Source organism: Echeneis naucrates, chromosome 16 (assembly GCF_900963305.1).
Source record: "Echeneis naucrates chromosome 16, fEcheNa1.1, whole genome shotgun sequence".
In the NCBI taxonomy this organism is placed as follows: domain Eukaryota; kingdom Metazoa; phylum Chordata; class Actinopteri; order Carangiformes; family Echeneidae; genus Echeneis; species Echeneis naucrates.
In genome coordinates, this window is record NC_042526.1 from 16,966,328 (window position 1) to 16,984,936 (window position 18,609).

The following is an 18,609-nucleotide window of genomic DNA, read 5'->3' on the forward strand; positions in this document are numbered from 1 at the left end:
TTTACTGAAATCAGCTTGCAGGCAGAACAAAGCAAAGAGACTTTGTTTCTCTAGCCATGATTTTGCTCCTGATTTTGTGTCTTATCAGTCCAAGCATATGTCCTTTTACGATAGGTTTGGTCCCAGGTGCCAGTGGAACACGTTCCTCAAAAAGCACGCTCACATCCACTGTTACCTGCAGGGCCCGTAGCTCAGCTGGCGCTGCCTCCTCATAGATCACACTGTCCAGACTCTCATTCAGCTTTGAAATATACACTGATTTAAACCAATTCCATTTTATGTCCCATCGTGAGTTCACATTAAAGCCATCTCATTTTCAGTGATTGACAGGTGAAAGAAACCCCATTCTTTTGTCACAGAGTGCATGTGTCTTTGCAGACAGGTGTGCAGTCCCCAGACAGATTGTGGTATTGTCTTTGGAAATCTACACCTGTTCTGTGACAGCTCAGACAACACAAAACACACTTAAAAGTGCTGCACGGCAGACTAGAACCAGACTGCTTTGCTGGGACCTGAAACGTGACGCCCTCTCTGACATGCCTGCAGTATGTCATGCTGTGTCAGTCAGTAACGCCGAGCTGGACTCACGCAGGAGGCCTTCATAAGTGAGAGTCTCTGCGTGGATATTGTGTTACAGCTGGGCTTTGGCTGCTGACAGAGCCCCGGCTCCCTTGAGATGAGTTTCACTGACTCAGTCTACAAAAGTAGACTCAATTAACTTAATAGGACTAAGAGGAGCCGCAGTGACAATGGCTATCATGATGTGAACTGCGGAAGGTTTGTAACTGACTGCTGCCAAATGTATCATCATAGGAGGAGTAGGAGACCGATTGACCTCTGCTGGAAAGGATTTGCAACACAATGTCCACACAACCTCAGCTGCAAGCAATTAAAAAATAAAAGTGCAGTTGTGTGTGAGTGTTTGGTGGTCAGGTGACCCAGGGGAGCAGAGGTGGGTCAGCAGGTTGTCGCAGTTTTGCGCTGACACACGGACTCACTCCCAACAACTCCGGCTTGTGCGCTCCTGTTGTGGCAGAAGTGGCGCAGCCCCCTCAGAGAGCTGCGCAGACCCGCTCAGACGTGCGCTGCAGCTGCGTTCAGACTTGCATATCAACTTTTTCCCAACTCACTGCGCCGCCCGAAAAAAAAAAGTTCCCGTTCCTGCGCAAACTATGTGCGCCGATTGCCCAACTTCTTGCGGGGAGAACGATCCGAACTGTCAACTTTTTAACGCGGCCGGGATGGCGTCGCGGACCGAGCCGGGCGCGGGTCACCGCGCGGCGGTGGACGTTTGCCGGAGGGGATGCGGGCTCCTGCTGCCCGCAGAGGGGAAAGACAAAGAGGCGCACTGCTGCGTGGACGCGCTGCGCACGGTGACCGACTCGCTGGAAGAAAGACGCGCAACTTTGGAGCACGAAGCCCGGATGGCGCGACTCAGGTGGAACCGGAGGGAGCAGTTCCTGCTGGCCCAGGTGTCCGCTCTGCAGACCGAGGCTCAGCTCGCCGCCCTCCGGTACCAGCAGAGGCTGCACCAGCACATGGTGCACATCAGCAGCATTGCAGAACAAGTCATCGGATACTACAAGGTGAGAGGCAGGGTGGTCGGACCTTTTATGGTGAGAAAGAATAAATGATAGGTTTTAGTTTGAATTGACTCCACACGCTCCTGTGTTTTGCTGGTTGATTTCAGGGTGATCTGAAGACCACTGCTGACATGCAGAGCCACACATCAGAGGAAGCAACGTGTGCAGATGGAGAACCACAGGAGCAGGTCGAAGCCCCTGAGGTAAGAGAGACAAAACTCACTGATCCCAGTGTTGCCCACACTGCTTCAAACACTGACATTTATGACTCGCTGATAAACTTTAGAGAACATCAGCTCTATAAAAGTAGCCAATGTCGTCCGTGCATCTCTCCTGGTGCTCAGTGATAGTTCAAACTCTCTTTGATCCTTGAATTTAGGTGGGTTTTATAAACTGACTTCAGCTTCATGACTTTGGTTTCACCTGCTGCCTCAAGCTCTCAACTCTGCCTCGGTGTTGACCCTGGGATCATAGTGACAGGTCAAAATCTCAAACTGCAACCACTCAAAGAAGTTAATCTCTCCTGATGTCCGTTTACGTTGTGGCGAAGGTCTCTCTTTCTTACAGTGAAACTGTGCGTTTGTTAACACAGTTTAGTTTTTCATTTCATTCCATTTCTGGCTGATTTTTGTTTTTAAATAACTTTTTTTTTTTTAATTTGAGGTCAAACCAACAAGAATAAAACACAAAGGTTTGTTCTCTGGCAATATAAGGAAGAAGGAAAAAGTTACTTTCACACCTACAACTTGAGATCGACTCTGCGCTGAATTAGATACAGCCTCTCTACAGCATAGCTCCTACAGATGGTGGAAAAGTGTAGCACTTCATCTAATTATTGCCTTCATTATCCTCAGTTCTTTTCTCTACTAAATGGTTGATACTTTGATTTTAATATTGAAGAAAATTGTGAAAGTTTTTCATCAATTTTGTTTTTAATCCCAGATATCCCCATAGAAAATGTTTTGCCTCATTTATTCACTTTGTTATGCTGGAACTAGAGCACTCAGTTTTTATTCCTTCTTGACACAAAATCACTGATTTATTAAAATTTTTGTTCAACAATTTTCTGGGGATTGGCTAAAAGAATATTCTCACTGCTTGTGTTAACTACTAAGATTAGGTGTTAATCCCCGCCCGAGCTTTTTCATAATGTGTTATCTTAATGCAGCTTGCAATTTTCTTGTAATTGCTCACGACCTCATCCATGTCAAAATGTAAGTGACGGGTTAAACTATATGGACATGGTTTCTAACGGTCCATGGGGTTTTGCTGTTGCAGGAAATAATTTGTTAACCCCCCCCCCCCCAAAAAAAAAAAGTCTCTGCCAAATGTAATAATAATGGTTGTTTTTGTAAGCTCACAAGGTAGTTTAAAGTTTGTGTTGTTAACCCTCCAGCCAGGACTGTGTGTTGTGTTTGGGTTGCTGGTGAGGGAAGTTGGGTTTAATGGTGGTAATGGTCATGAAGTATCTCTCTAATTGCCTGCAGCATGCTGTGTGTGCACCAGACTCACATTTGATAAATGTGGAAAAATGTTGACTTTCCTTTGCCAGTGTTGGGCAGCAATGGAATATCTATTTTCAGCTTTCTCTCTTTCTCTGTTTTCTTTTCCTCATCTGAAAACTCCTCTTTAATGCATCTTTAATAGTTTTCTACTTTTGATTCCCAGCTGGGTTGCAGTTCAGCATTTTACGGTGAAGTGGAAATGCACTTTATTGGAAAAGTGGTGTGTGTGTGTGTGTGTGTGTGTGTGTGTGTGCGTGTGTGCGTGTGTGTGTGTGTGCGTGCGTGCGTGCGTGCGTGCGTGCGTGCGTGTGTGTGTGTGTGTGTGTGGCATGTGCACAATAGAGTTGCATTGCAAGTAAACAATTCAGTAGCAGTTATGGATTATCAAATTCGAGGTCCTTTCGTGTGGTTGGAAAGCAAACTTAAGTCACCCTTACTCTCATTTAGACTCTGTTGTTATGCCTTTCAAGCTTTCTGCCAGCATGGTACATATCCAGTGGAAGAAAACAGTGGAAATTCTTTTGTAATATTTCAAAAAATGGATGACAAAATCAGACGACTCATTGCTCACAACTGTGGCTGGAGGATTTCAGCTCCAGCTAAAAAACCCATTTTGGCAATAAATTAGAAAAATAAAAGGCTCGGGCTGACTGATTTCAAAAAAGAAACCCATTAACGCTGTGATACAAAGCAAACACTGAGGCTACGTGTCCCAGCTAGAAAGTCTTCACTAACAAAGTAGAAGAAAAGGAAAGAGATGCAGCATTATTTTTAGTGTGGCTAATTCTTTCATTTTTAATTCACTGAGATAGTGTCAAACTGTTCTTTTCAATACTGATGTTAGATATATGCTTAAATATATATATTTTGCAATAGCAACTCTATTCCCAACATTAAATATAATTGGAAATGAGCACTGAACACTCATCTCCTGATGAATTTGGCTGGATTTGCTGAGCAGAGTTGCAGAGTTTTATTTATATATATTTTTCAAATTTTTTTTATTTATTATATATATATATATATATAAAGTGAAGAAATGTTTAATTGAAACTAAAGTTATCATAAAGTTGCTTTGACTTATACTTTTTCTGACGTATTGCCCAGGATACACCACTGCTGCTAACTGCCAGGAAGCTGGATTACTTAGACCGGGTCCTACACCACTGGGAATACTATATTACACTATACAGCTAGCTGTGAACCTGGATTTTTGTAATGCAGCCTGTATTCAGATAAAATAATACATTTTTACTCATAGTTTACTTCTGCATGTACGAAGGCAGAGCGACTAGGCACAAATGCAGAATTTAATTATTTCCTTGAAATGTGTCTTTTTTGTAAAAGCAAAGAGAAGTTACAAGACCCTTCAGACTTTAAGTATTCACTATGTTAACAGACCTGATGTGTTCAGGCACAGCTACTATGTCATGATTAGAGTAGTGTTCATAACTTAATAAATGTAATCACATGTTGTTAAAGTTGTTCTTTTTGTAGAGTGTTGAATCTCAGTGGCTTGTGGACAATTACATTATTGTTAAATACAAAGATGCCTTTGAGTCGACAGCTGAAGTTGACCCAACCACTGAGCTTTTTCAGACATGCCAGTGGTCCTTAACTCTGAGTTATTATGTCGGTTGCTGCAGAAAACAGCTTGCAAGAAACTATTGTGGGGTGGCATTAAACTGGCGTGAGGACTGACAGACGGCGAGTTGCAACATATTTTTCCACGTACTCTACCTCACAGATGGACTGATCTAAATTCAGCTGACTGTGGGCTCACTGGCCTGACGATGAATGCAGTTGGGGACTGATGGTGAGTCAACCAGTTCTGCTATTGAAGAGGGATAATGGTACCTAAACACAACATTGAAATGGCAGTAGGATTAGTCAGCATTGCAAAAAATATACCCTCATCGTTTGCCCACATAATTTGCACTTGTGTTTGTTTGAAAGCAGATGAATGCAGAAATGAAACCACAGTTGAGGTAAAACAGTCCCACACATCTCTTTGTTGCAGCCAGGATCCCCCCTCAAGTCTACACCCCACCTGGGAGTCAGCGTCAAAATGTGGAAACTAAGGAAATATTTTCATGTAAGTGACAATGGACAATTCTTTTTCTCATCCATTTCCAAAGCTGTTCAAAGTGCGCTGCACAGTCGAGTCCATTTTGCTGATCCATACTGTGTCAGTGATACCTGAGCAAAAGGACAGTGGGGAAAACCTGAGGCCTTTTCACCTGCTTGAAAGCTGCACTACCGTCCCTTGAGCTAATTCTGCTATTTTGTTCAGATCAAGGGAACAGAAAGGCGTAGGGAAGAGGGAGGGACAGAGTGGAGAGTACACAAATTGAGTATCGTTGTCATCAAAATCCAATCTTGCATGAAAGCCGGGGATGAAAGCAGAGCAGCTTGTTTGCTTCCATAACAAAAGATGACAAGAAAAGATTGCTTTGTGAAAGGAGAAGAGATAGATTTATGACCTCCTGCTTTTGGTCTGTTGATTTGATTTTTCTTGCACAGACCGAGGCCTACAACACAATGAGAAATAAGTGAACATATTTTGCCTATTGGTGTTGGTGTTGGCTTAGTTACGTTGGGTTGGAGGGAATCAAAATCCAAAAATCTAATTTTATTACCCGAGAGTTAGAAAAAAACTGTTCTAAAACAAAGAAAGTTGTGTAACGGTCATATCAGTTGGGTGAACATCTTTTTACTGCTTGTCTAGACAGTTTTATAGTCCCCCAAGGTTTGAATTCTCCAAAGCACTTGGAAAATGAAGGAGAGCACTTGTATTCAAAGAAAATAGCGCGAAGTTGTTGGTTTATAGCTTACTGTTTGTTTCCTTCACTGCTGACAGAGGAATCAAACAATCCCTTTCAACTCATGCATGGTTATTGTGGAGGTGTAAATCGTAAATATGAGGGTGTCATGTTCTTTAATGCTCTTCAGCCGTCTGGAGGTGTTTTCTGTACCTGTTCTGCTCTGTTAGGACGACATTATTATGGTTTATCCTTCGCCTGGGAGAGAGGGGCCGCCCTGCTAACCATTTCCTATTTCCTTTCCAATTCACCACACACATGCACACCAGGTTGCTAAAACAAACTTCAGCTTGCATTAATTTAGATTGATCAGTTAAGATAAATTTCATTTAGATAAACACTTAATTATTCACTGCCTCTTTAGCAGCATTCAGACTTCTTGTGTAATGCCTTACTCCAGCTTATCTCCATGCATATTTATAGGAATTTCATTAGCTGGAGGAATTTGCAATATTTTCATAGGTGCTGCTTTGGCAAACAATGTGTTTTTCCAAAGCCCTTGGCAAGTGGCAGTGTTAGTTAATAAGGCAGATATTGAGATTAGGATACTCCAGATTCCAGGGTTGTGGATTTAGACCAAACCAAAAGCCGGGGAACACATCATGCCCCCTTTGAGGTTGTTGTCCATTCCATGTCTGTGTGTGTGTGTGTGTGTGTGTGTATGTGTGTTTACTTTAGCCTTCTAGCACTGTTGTTTTAGCATGAGGTGTGAAAAAGAAAACTAGACCACCATGCTCTTGAAAATATGTGTAAATGTGTTCCTTTCAGCTCAAAGGCCTCTTTTTAAAAGTAAGTGAACGTCTGTTAGTTTGACTGTTTGAGAGTAAATCATCGTGATCTGAACTCTGAGCTGTTTTGATTTGTACACTTTGATGACAAATTATATTTATTAGCTGCTCCCACTTAATATATTCTAAAACGGTGACTCTCCAAAAACACCACAATTTACTGTAGTGAAATATAAAGCATAGAAAGTAGTGTGTATGTATGTATGTATTAGGAAAACTACCAGTTTTTCTCCTTTAGAGTTTATTGTCATAAAACATTTTAACACCCATCCTGTGGCCATGGGGACACGTCAGCAGATTATGCAATGAAAAAAAAACAAAAAAACAATTGATATATAATGATAATCATCAATTGTAGGCCTAAGATAGTACATTCCACTGCTGGCATTCAGCAAATAGCAGTGACTATATTAAGAGTTCAGTGCAGGTCCAGTATATTATATATTCCCAGTATCAGCTCTTTCTCTTAGTTTGCGTGCTCTGGGTTTGACCTGCAGACTTCTGTGTTGTACTTTTACGAAGTGAACTTTGAGTATAGCAGATGTTCATCGCAGTTCAGTCTACAGTGCAGCTCTGCTCTCAGGCGTGCGGCAGGAAGCTTCAGTGACTGGAGCTATTCATCATCTCAGTCACCCAGGAGGAGAGGGCTCAGCTTTATTCACACCTTAATGACTTGTAGCCCACCGGTCTCTCCTGCTTCGGTTTGATTCAAAAGCCAACATCTGGAAAAGAGCCCAGTGTGAAAGAAACTGTAACCTCAAAGGCCCGATACAATCTGATGAGCTTTCCAGGTCACTTCCTAATGTGGTACTTTTCAAAGTAACAGTGTACACATAACCGCTGACCTACACTCAACCACATGTACAAACATAGATTCTTCAAGTGCATATGCACTGTTTAAGCACTCCCAAACACAATCATATACAGCTGGTACAGATGATACTGTATACCCTCTAGTCCTGTACACTAGAAAGCTCCATTGTACCCAAGAGCTTTCGTGTAACCAAACTCTTTCTTCTGTCTCTTAGTGTGATGAGATAATCGCTTGTTGTGAAGTTGATTCAACAGCTAAATATCTGTGGTCAAATTTAGAACCAATCGCCCCCTCTGTTCCCATCTTTACCACCACTGGGGGCGAGGTTTGGTTAGTCAGTGACCTGATGCCTTTTGAACTCACACAGACCCACCGGTTTCCGCTAGTACTGATAAACATGTGGCTTAGCCTACAGCTGTTACAGGGAGATTACACTGAAAGCCTTGAGTCAGCATGCCACTTGTGTACACAACCAGCTGCATGTGTGTATACGCACACATATGCAAAAGCCCAAACAGCAGTGGCCCCTCTGCCAGTTGGGGTCTCTGCACAGCTTGTGATGAGTGAGTGAAGTGGTAAGGTTGCGGTCAGACCTTCCACAGTGCATGCTGAGCGATGCTATTCATCTCTGAATCCATCATGGACAGTCTCATAGAATGGGCTGCAGCTATTGTTTAATTCTAATATCTGACGATAGCATTTTCCTGACATCACGCACATGAGTAATAACATGAGTACATCTTTTTTTAATTATGTCGGTATGAGTAAAAAATGTGCTGCTCTTGCTTAACTGTTGCTTTCAATGAGTGGGCCAGTTGAGTAATGAATCAGTATTGGGAAGTTTGGACCACTTAAATTGTTTTGTAGGGGATTTTATGATGAACCTGTCTGAATCCGAACATCTTCGTATTACTTTTGCAATAAACAATAGTAAAAGTCATAAAAACAGCATGGTGAAAAGATCCAATTGCACTGGGTCAAAAAGTATATTTCGATAACTGATTTTCAGCAGTCCAAACTAAGAGCAGAGCAAACAAATTTGAGTAGCAGCAGTTCCAGCACTGAGCTGCGTGTGAGTCATGTCCAGCTACACATGATGACCTTTGTCTGAGAAGATCATGACGTCACATTTGGCCCATCAGTGGAGGCATAGCATTATCAAAGAGCCACACTGCAGACTATATTTACTACACATTCATCCGCAAAGTGAATTAAGGCAGCCTCCGCTTTCGTCGACAGGGGAATTAGGGCTTAATTACGTCTGGGCAGTCGCTGCCATCCAGTCAGAGACTGTGCAGTGGGAGACAAGCACAGTACATTAGGGATGTGTTGAGGAGAGGATAAGCCTGTGTAATATGCCAGGTGTTTCTCGGGTATTAGCAAACCCTGGCACGGCACTATGTGCCTGCCAAGACAAGGGATCAAAACAAGCCTATCCCTTTGAATACTCCCCTCATTTCACTCTAAAGGCCAACACTTGGCCCTGTGAAGCTCTGCAACAGCATGAAAAATATAGGCAAATCCAGGTACATATGTTCAAACACACACAAAACGCGGAGAAACTGCATCGATTAAGACAGTTTGCTGTAGTGTTATTTAGCAATGCTGCTAGTTCTGGTTTCAGTAGTCTATGATGTTTGCAAATGGACATTACTAACAAATTGAATTATATTACAGTGTGTCCGCTACATGTTCCTAAATCAGATCTCAGTGTGTTTAGCTTTCACCCTGGCAGTTGATCCTCGCTGTCCACAGTGATGTGGAACCTGGACAAATCCGACTGACACCGCAACTGTGTTTAGATATCACTCAGAAATAAATGAGAAGACTTTCTGTACTCTGGGCGATCGTGGTTGTTTGAGTTTGCAATCTTTGCAGAGAGATTTAAAGATAAAGGGATGATGAAAGTAAGTCAAATGGAAATTTGCTAATTTACTTTCCTGCAGTCAGTTTCACAAGATGATCTGCAACACTAATGAAGCAAGTGGCAGAGGCTGCTCAGCATCGTTCACCCCAAACGGTTGAAGCAGGAGTAAAAGATGTATCTTCCTCAGACGCCGCCTTATTAGGATTAAGTTCTTCCGTGAGTTCTGACTGATGGATTCAACTCTTCCTATAATCCAAGAAAACAGGAATTTCCGCAACAGAAAAAGCTCCACATGCGACATCATCAGATGTTAGTTTTCCACCTCACCTTGAAAGAACTGATGCCTCCCTGTAATTGCCAGTGACTGGTACCTGAGTGACTTCTTGGTCTAAAGTTAGCTCGTCCTATTATGTTTGCATCATCAGTGAGTGGCTGAGAAGAGCACTTTGCTGACCTGATACAGGCTGTGCCCTCCGAGTGATCACTTAACTCTTAAATGTTGCCCAAATCACAGCACAGTCTTAGACCCTTGATTTTTTTTTTTTTTTTTTGTAAGACAAACAAGTTGAAATCAGGCTTTTTGTAGCAGAGCAGTGGCTTGTCCACATGTTAATGGACTGTGTTTCAGTCGCTACCGGATCCCTGTTGCATTGTCTGACAATTAGAGCAAGAGGGGAACTTAATGAACAGCTTTATTCTAAATTTCTCTTATGGGCTTAAACCATTTGACACCAGGTAAAATGCTAGAAGGATGACATGATACAATTTGATCAGTTATTCCACAGTCATTTTAAACTGTCCTCAGTGTACCTGCAATGACCTGATACAGTCCAGACATAAACATGTGTTTCATTGTTATTATTTCTCATCTCTATATTTAGACTAGACTATCTCATGTATTTATGAGATTAGACTTTTGAGCTTTCTTTTTTTTTTCTTTTTTTTTTTCCTTTTTAAGGCTTAAATTAGTCAGTTCTCAAGCCCAGTCTTTCAATTGTCAAGTTCAAATCAAGGCATTTTTCTGACCTGATTTCAAGTATAAAATATGCATAGATTCTTACGGGTCACAGGTTTATGTTTTCGGGATATGTATTACTTTAGTCTGAGTCTTCCTGTGAAATGACTGTCCCTTTCTCACCCTGTCAATTTGTCCCCTCCTTGTTGAAAGTACCTGGTGAAGCGCTTTATAGATTCAGTGTCACTGATCAAAACTCAGTGTATCACTGAGACCCTAATAAATGTGATGAACGAATTTCCGTCTTTGTATTTACATTCATGTTTGCAAACTAGCAATCTGTTTCCTCATTAACTTCGGAATCAGAATCGGAAAAAACTTTAATGATGCCCGCAGGGAAATAGCTTAACTTTTTTCATGCGTTGCTACATTTCTTAAGACATTATTGTCACCAGCTGTTGATCGGTGAAATAACATGATGCCATCAGCAGGAATGCAGACGGCATGGCTGAGTGCTCCTGCACATGCATGACATACAAATGAAAAACAGGGAGACCCACTTAGAAACGCAGCTCTCCCTACTAAAGCGCCACAAGGCTCCTGAGTGAGAGAGAAGAGGATGTGTACGGAAGGTAAATAAAGAGATGGGATTTGAAAGACTGGTGACGTGGAGATTTGGCTGTTTGGAAAGAAGCTCGTGGAAATACTTTGCTGCAGATATCGCACATTTGTTCATTAGCAAAGAAGCAGATGAGTGTGACAAGCTGAAATGTGTGTTCACTGTGTATCTTCACAGGACAGTGCACATACGTCGGTGTTTTTCTGCTCCATTTCCGACTAATTGATGCCCACCGAGTAAAACGGGAGGCTGATTGCGATCTGTGTAACCACCACCAAGAATGAGCCAGATCTGTTGGACCACAGTACAGCTGGTGGCGTTGAGTCAGCATGCTGAAGTCACAGCACTGGTGTTGGTACCGGACCTCCATGTGGTCACGGTAATAGAGAGCAAACACCAATCTCTCACTCCATTTGATTCTATCTTCAGGCTCCACAATTGGATTTGGCTTCAGTGCAACTTCCCCACATCGAGAGCACATTGTATTCCCACATCATGTGTTCCTCATTAAGTAGTCTTTATTTGGTACATTTGGCGGGATCCATGTAAAGTTTCCACTGTAGGCAATATCTGCCCACCAACTTGACCACTTGCTTTGACTTCAATAAGGCATGCTGGGAAATGTAACAGCTGTGTCTGACCAGCAGATGGCAGAAAGGGCACATCTGTGCAGCATTGCTTTTATTTGCCGTCTGTTCCAGATGTTGGCACAGTTGTGGATGTGTGGTTGTTTGAAGATTCAAAGTGTATGTATAGTAAAGAAACACGTTTCCCTGAAATAGATAAAATAGAACAAGCTGACATGTAAGATATCAGCTCTGTGTGCAAAATGAAACATCCAAGATTATGGCGTGTGTAAATGTAGTGTTACAGTTGCCTGACTGTTACATAAGGTAGGTGATGCAATTATTAATGATTGCAGTGGGAAAGAATCATTTAACTAATTAGGATGGATGGGAATAGATTCTTTCATGGAATTAGTTTAGATGTTTGACCATGCATCTGGCAGCTGTGTGTATTTGACCCTTTGATTCTGTCAGGCGTGTTTTTGAGCTTTACTGTGGTCCTCAGTGTATATTTAATTACAATGTTAGGGTTAGTTTGTGTTATCTTAGTTAAAGTTGTTTAGAATATGTAATTTAAAAAATAAAATGTATTTGTATTTGCAGGACAGACAGCGGGTAGGTGAATCATTTGTTCTGACAAAACAGCTGTCAAAAAAGTTTTCAACTCATGCTCCACATGCTCCATGATTTTTGAAGATTTTGACTGACATGTTCCTACAGCTCCATGGAAACTACACAAACTGTGGGCTTTGGGGTTGAAAGCTCCAGCACACCAATGCAAGGGGATTTTTAGTTAAGACAATTTCTCCAATACTGTTTCCAAGGTCAAAAATGAACAATTTAATGCAGCCATTTCTTTTTGTGGGTATTGCGGTCCATTATAACCATTATATGTGCATTTTCTTCAAAATTTGTAATTTTTTATTTCTTTTTTGTCTCCTTCTTTTTGGAAGAGGGGCCCTCATTTCCTCTGCTTTTCATTTGTGGTGGAAACACTTTTAGGTGGATAAAGACACAAAAATCAGTTTCAATCAATGTCCTCTTCTTTAAGGATGCAATGGAATGGTAAAAACTGAGGAGAGATATTACATGAGCGTGTGTGTGTATCAGCAAATGGGCACACAAATGCACTGAAAAGTGTTTACCTGCTCTTGGTTTCCTCTGTAACGGAAACCACTTGCGTTATACTCAAAGATTTATATGACTCTCCAGCATCTCTTATGCTCTTCCCCTACATGACTTATGTAAACTATTCACACTGCATGTGGATCATATATGTACTCGCGTAACAGCAGTACTGAGCCTTTAATGCAAATACGTGTAATACAGAGAAAGCAGATCAAATCCTTTATGTCTTGTTATGCTTGAGAGAATCCTTTTACAAAACCTAAGTGTAGAATTATGGAAGGAAAACATTTTGGATTGTTGGTAAGTTGTTTAATAGCCTACTCTGTGGAGATTGACCTCCTGGGAGAACCAAGACAAACTCGCCTGTTGTTCTCCACATTAGTCTGCACCAGTTGTTGATTAAGTTTCAATAGACTCTCACTAGTTGGTTTCTTCCGCTTAGCCTCCTAATGAATGCCGGGGATGATTTGGCTGTGATTGTCTTCCCTCATCACTGCAAATGACCGCTGAGTGCTGCTGCTCTGTGAAATCAATAGCCTTAGACTATCGGGGTCTAGAACACGTGCAGATTACTGATGAGTTTGATTTTAGGTGTTTTAGCTGTGAGTGTGTGTGTGTGTGTGTGTGTGTGTGTGTGTGTATATATATATATGTATGTGTTTGGTTCTGAGGTAGGGAGGCAAATGAAGAAAGACACAGATAGTGGCTGGTTGTATGCAAGAAAGAAAGAGAAATGATGATTTCACGTATTTGCTGTGCGCCTTTTGTTTGCATGCATAATTATCTTCCCGAATAGACCTGTCTTTTAAAAAGCGCCTTTCAACAAATGATAGAAATTTCCACTTCCCAATGGAGTGAGGGTTAAAATCGATGTCACCTTGGAGTCTGTGGCTAATCAAAGTGACTAGTTGGCCCCCTGTTACGGATGGCAGCTTTGCTCCTTATTGTTTTTAGGGCTGTGTAATTGGCTTGAGATGATAGAAGCTACAATAGGAAGGAAACACAAAGCCTTTTTTGGCCCATAATTCAGTGTTCCTTTGCTTTGTGGTATATAAAATTTTCCGGACCAGTAGCAGATGAGGATGTCAGTGGAGAGAAACACATTTTATTTCTCAGCCTCATTCAGTGGATGATATTGACTGATACTATAATTTGCTATTCTCTTTGTCTTGAGTCAGCTGCTTGTGGATGGAGAACTCACTGTGTCTTGTGAGGCAGAGGCAACGTGATTCATCATTTTGGTAGTGTGCTCATAGAATTTTTATTCCAGTTTTGACCTCTGTCTCTTCTTTTTCTGCACTACAAAGCCATGTTATTTCACAGATCTTTCCATCTTATCAATGTGCGTGTTTGTACACAACAAAAAGTCATAAATCAGACCTGCATTTGCACTTTGCATAATGTATCTGGTGTTTGGATGAGGAAATGTGGGTGATCTTATGAATAATACAAGCTGCTCAGTCTTTGATGCCAGTGCAGATAATAATAAAGCAGGCTTCTATCAACGTGGGCTAACCAAGAGAGCCAGAGAGCCTGGTACATTAGCTCTGGACGGTTGGTGATAAATCAGGCATTCGCAGAGAGGATTGCTTGGCACAGAGAGCTCCCCCCAGAGGCCCCGGAGTTGTGCCATACGGTGAGGCAAGGCATTCAGGATGCCCTCCTTGCCCTGTACCACAGGTCTCCAGGGTGGCTTTTAATCGCCACAAATGGGCAGCGATAACAACTGGCTGTATTTCACGTTCTGTCCAATAGTTACGGCCTCCTGTAGGTTTTACGACACAGAGATGTCAGGTTCCTGGCATAATTGGCTCTTCTATGGGGATTTTATGAGGCTGTTTACTCTGTGAGGAGTACTTGTCTCTGGGATGCGATGCTCTCCTAAGGGCCCAGTGGGTTTGTTGGTTGATATACTTTCAGCTTAGGTCTGTGTAGGGGGAGGATGCCTAATGATCAGACACTGTATCGCCTTCTGATTGATGTGCCTTGGGCTAAAGCCAGGGGTGGTTGGAGTTATCAGGGGCCCAAATCTGACCATCTTCATTCACACGCTCAGAGTAAGAGACAATAGAGTGGGAAAACTCGCCTCTGTCACCGTGCTGATGGATGGCCGCTGTCGGGGCCAATCCAGGGCTATTTTTCATACATTTCCATACAACAGCAGGGGGTGGGGAGGACTGTGTCTCACTACCTTGGAAGCGAATCATCCTACCAGAGTGAGCGAGTGAGGTGAACGTAACCTCTCTTCTTGTCTTTAACCACACAAGCTTGTAGTTTATCCTCAAAGCACATGTTTCTGTCACAATGCAAATCTGGAACGACCTACAGCGATGTGCGCTCCCCAACCTCTCAGTGCGCTGTAATAATTCATGCAAGCAGTTTTGACCTGACGCAGAAGGAAGCGTTGCCAACAGATGAGAAACCATTAAACATAATCTGTCTGCGGAGAAAAATTGTGACTCACGAGCCTTTCAAGCCAACGAGCCATGGCCGAATTGGCTTTGTGTTTTCTTTGATGTTTAAGTATGATGATGTGATAAGAGCTTGTCTTCAAATGTAGATAGCGCCATGAGTTGTGCACATTAAGTCTCAAGAGTGAGTGAAGTTATTATCTCATGTTTCCTTTAATCTCCTTCCTGAATGTGAATGAGTGCTCCAGCTCCCGATGAAGCACCAGGCCCACAGCTGGTCACATGCTACAACTAGAAGAAACAGCATCTACAGTGTGACTGATTGAACTTAATGATCGCGACGTGCTTCAAAGGGAGATGGCGCGGCCCTGTAAAAACCATCCTGTAAGCAGACCATCACAAAAATATTTAACGCAGAATTAACTCAAGTAATTAAAACACATCTGAAATTCTCCTCTACGGAACTACCAATTGCTGAAGAGTGCAAACTATATTCCTTCCCGTAGTCAGTCATCGCCCAAGGAGTAGCATAGAGAAAGATTTATCGGATAAATTATTTAAAGTTTGCGTTGAGAAGGAGTGTTTTGTTCTTTAATTTCTTTCCAAAACTGACTTGTGTGCTCATTTCAGAAAATGAAAGACCTGATCCACATTTTACAACTTTTGTTGTATTGCCAAAAATAATTGTTGATTTCTCAGCAGAAATACAACAACTCAGATTTATCTGATCAGAACTTTAAAATTAAGCCAGATGTTCTCAGATGCACCGAGACTCCAAGTTTGAGTTTAAGGTATTTAATATTGAGCATAAACATTTAGAGAGGGGTGCTCAACCTTTTTGATGAGGGAAGGAATAATGGGAAGGAGGAAAAAGATGAGGCCGTAGAAACACAACAAAGTTAGTTGTGAGGGCTCATGTAAGCCTTAAAGTTTAATATTCAGTTGGCTTCGTAACCACAAAGATTTTAATCTACAAGAATGAGGCGCTTTGTTGTTGGTTATGTAATCATGAGGGTGTTTTAACGACACATAATACACACATGAGCCCAATGATGTATTAAACCAATTAATATACATTTTTAAGTATTTAATAATATGTTGTTATTGTGTCATGTTAGGTATTTGACACATAGTGGCTTTAATATTTATTCTCTCTCTTAAAATATATATTCAGCACATTCTTATCAGATTCACAGGCAGAATGATCAGGGGGATGGTGGTGTCAGAATCAGACAGTTGGTCCCTTCCCTATTCTTTCCGCCCTTTGAACTCTTCTACAACTAAATGTATACATGTGTTTAGTTAAAGAGGGTTTACGGTTGAAAACTTATTTGCACTCATACTTATTACATACTTATTTGTAGACCTGTTGTTGTTGTTGTTGTTGTTATTTTGCCTCAGCCAGACTTGAGCAAAACATGCCTCTGCTTTCCCCTCTAGTCTCCAGCATGGTAATACTTTGGTAACTGCACAGTCTCAGAACACTACATTCATTATTTATGATGATAAATATCCATGATGTTGGAAAAGAGCGCATGTGTGTTTGAGTATGTATGTGTGTGTGTGTGTGTGTGTGAGAGATGCGATGTTCTTGGCTTGTCACGGGAGACCCAGGCTGATCCCAGTTGTCGTGTGTGTATCTGTGTGCGCTCGTGTGTATGCGCTGCAAAAACGAGTCACGGCACTCAAAACAGCAGTCAACTTATTGTCATCACGTTTCCTCACACTCATTCCCTGCATGACACCATCAAACTGATATACTCCCATGTGCTTAACACACAGTTTTCACCAGATCAATGACGTGTGCATGTATTACCGGTGTGTGTGTGTGTGTGTGTGTGTGCGTGCGCGCGCGGACACACGCTGTGCTGCACTACTGCTTTGACCTGTTTCATGTGTCTTAATGTGCGCATCATTTCACAAAGCCTTACAGGTCCCAGTGCCCAGACATAAACACACACTCAGACACACACATACCTTGATGAATATTTAAAAAGGCAGCCGTGTAGATAAGAGGCCGGTGTACCTGAAGGAGCATCTCACCCACAGCTTTCATGTTGAACACGCTTGGATTAAACGCTCTTTGTCTTCTCAGTCATACGTTTGGCTTCACATCTGTCATCGTGTCAAGGTTCAGGAAAAGTGACATTGTTTTTTTTTTTTATGTGCATACACACGCTGCACCCCATGAGAGCACAATGCCTGACAGTCTAGGGCAGGGGGATTAAAACTTGAAGAACTGCGGTTGAGATGAATGATTATACATATTAAACTGTGGCAATGGGTTTAGAGCAAATGGTACAATTCACCAAAATACAATGCTGTTATCAATTTTTTTTTTTTTGCACCTAAAATTTCGGATAACTGGATCTGAGATTTCTGCTTTCACTGTAGAGCTGAGCATGAAACAGATTCCACTGGAACTACTTCGTCCAGAAGAAATATTCTCCATGAAAAGCTGTGCAAAGCTGTTTAATTTTTCAAGCGACTTTTTAGATGCAAATGGTAATTCGATATATTCAACTTTTGTATTCAGGTTTAGATAGAGACTAATTACACCAATAATGTCAGCATGGCTAGATGCCATAAAAGTTTTTGTTTTTGTAATTTGGAAAACTTTATTTTTATATTAAAGCATAAGTATTTTTCCCGAAATCCCATACCATAAAATGTATAATTACGCTAACTAATAAATGCAAAGCTGCTGTGCTGAGGCAGCAAACATTTCAAAGGAAAAATCAGTGTGTTTGCATATCTAGTTGTAGCATGTCGTCAGTGTGTAATTGAGGATGCTGTTATCATGGCAGTCAGAGCACTGAGAGCCATTAACAGACTAGTCTTTTATGACATTCTGTATTATGAATGCCTTGTGCGTGCAGTTTCACCAGAGGCCATAAACATTGGCCCAGTCAGCAAACTCGTCTCATTAAGAGACATTTAAATGTAATTATTTATTGATGCCTCTCATGATCTATTGTCCTGGCTGCACTGGTGTGGATTTTTATTTTTCATGTCATGAGGCCTGGTCACTGAGATTGCCCAGGTTGACCGATAGTCTTAACTGTTGCAGAGCTAATTGACGCATCCTTTTGGTAATATCTGACATTACCAAAATAATATTCTGTAGGAGAAAAGATGGTGAGAAACTACTTCTTTTAATTATTTTTAATAAGCTTTGAGCATCTCTGAGAAGTTATGGGGAAAAACTTCCCACTGGCTGGTGATTGCAGTGGTCCTCATGATTTGGGCGAAGGTTTGTGCTGCCGTTCGTTCTGGCCTCCAACACCACCTTGAACCAATGCAAAAGGATACCTCAAATTGGTGCAAATTTAGATTAAGATATCACAAAGTACATGTCTCCCTGTAACTCGTGAAAGATTTAAGAAATCCACATATTTGACTAGTGTACCTACATTCATAATGAACAGATAATTTCATAGACCATGTAAAGTTTTATTGGCCATTTTATGAGAGACTTTGACCGAGTGCCAATGAAACTCTCCCATTTGACGTTTGCTTACAGCCGGGATGATAAAGCTGTTGAACCGACA

At 41.7% G+C, this 18,609-nt stretch overlaps 1 protein-coding gene across 2 annotated transcripts in view; it reads left to right on the forward strand.

Moving 5' to 3' along the window:
* Positions 1-1,127: 1,127 nt before the first annotated feature.
* Positions 1,128-18,609, forward strand: part of LOC115056387 (PDZ domain-containing RING finger protein 4) — a 110,756-nt gene continuing 93,274 nt past the window's right edge. The window contains exons 1-2 of one of the 2 annotated variants that reach the window (XM_029522770.1): positions 1,128-1,586; positions 1,691-1,786. In XM_029522770.1, the coding sequence (XP_029378630.1) occupies positions 1,173-1,586; positions 1,691-1,786 (510 nt within the window). In that variant the 5' untranslated portion in view covers positions 1,128-1,172. Of the gene's footprint in view, positions 1,587-1,690; positions 1,787-5,132; positions 5,184-18,609 lie in introns of those variants that run through there. The other variant, XM_029522771.1, reaches the window with a different exon arrangement.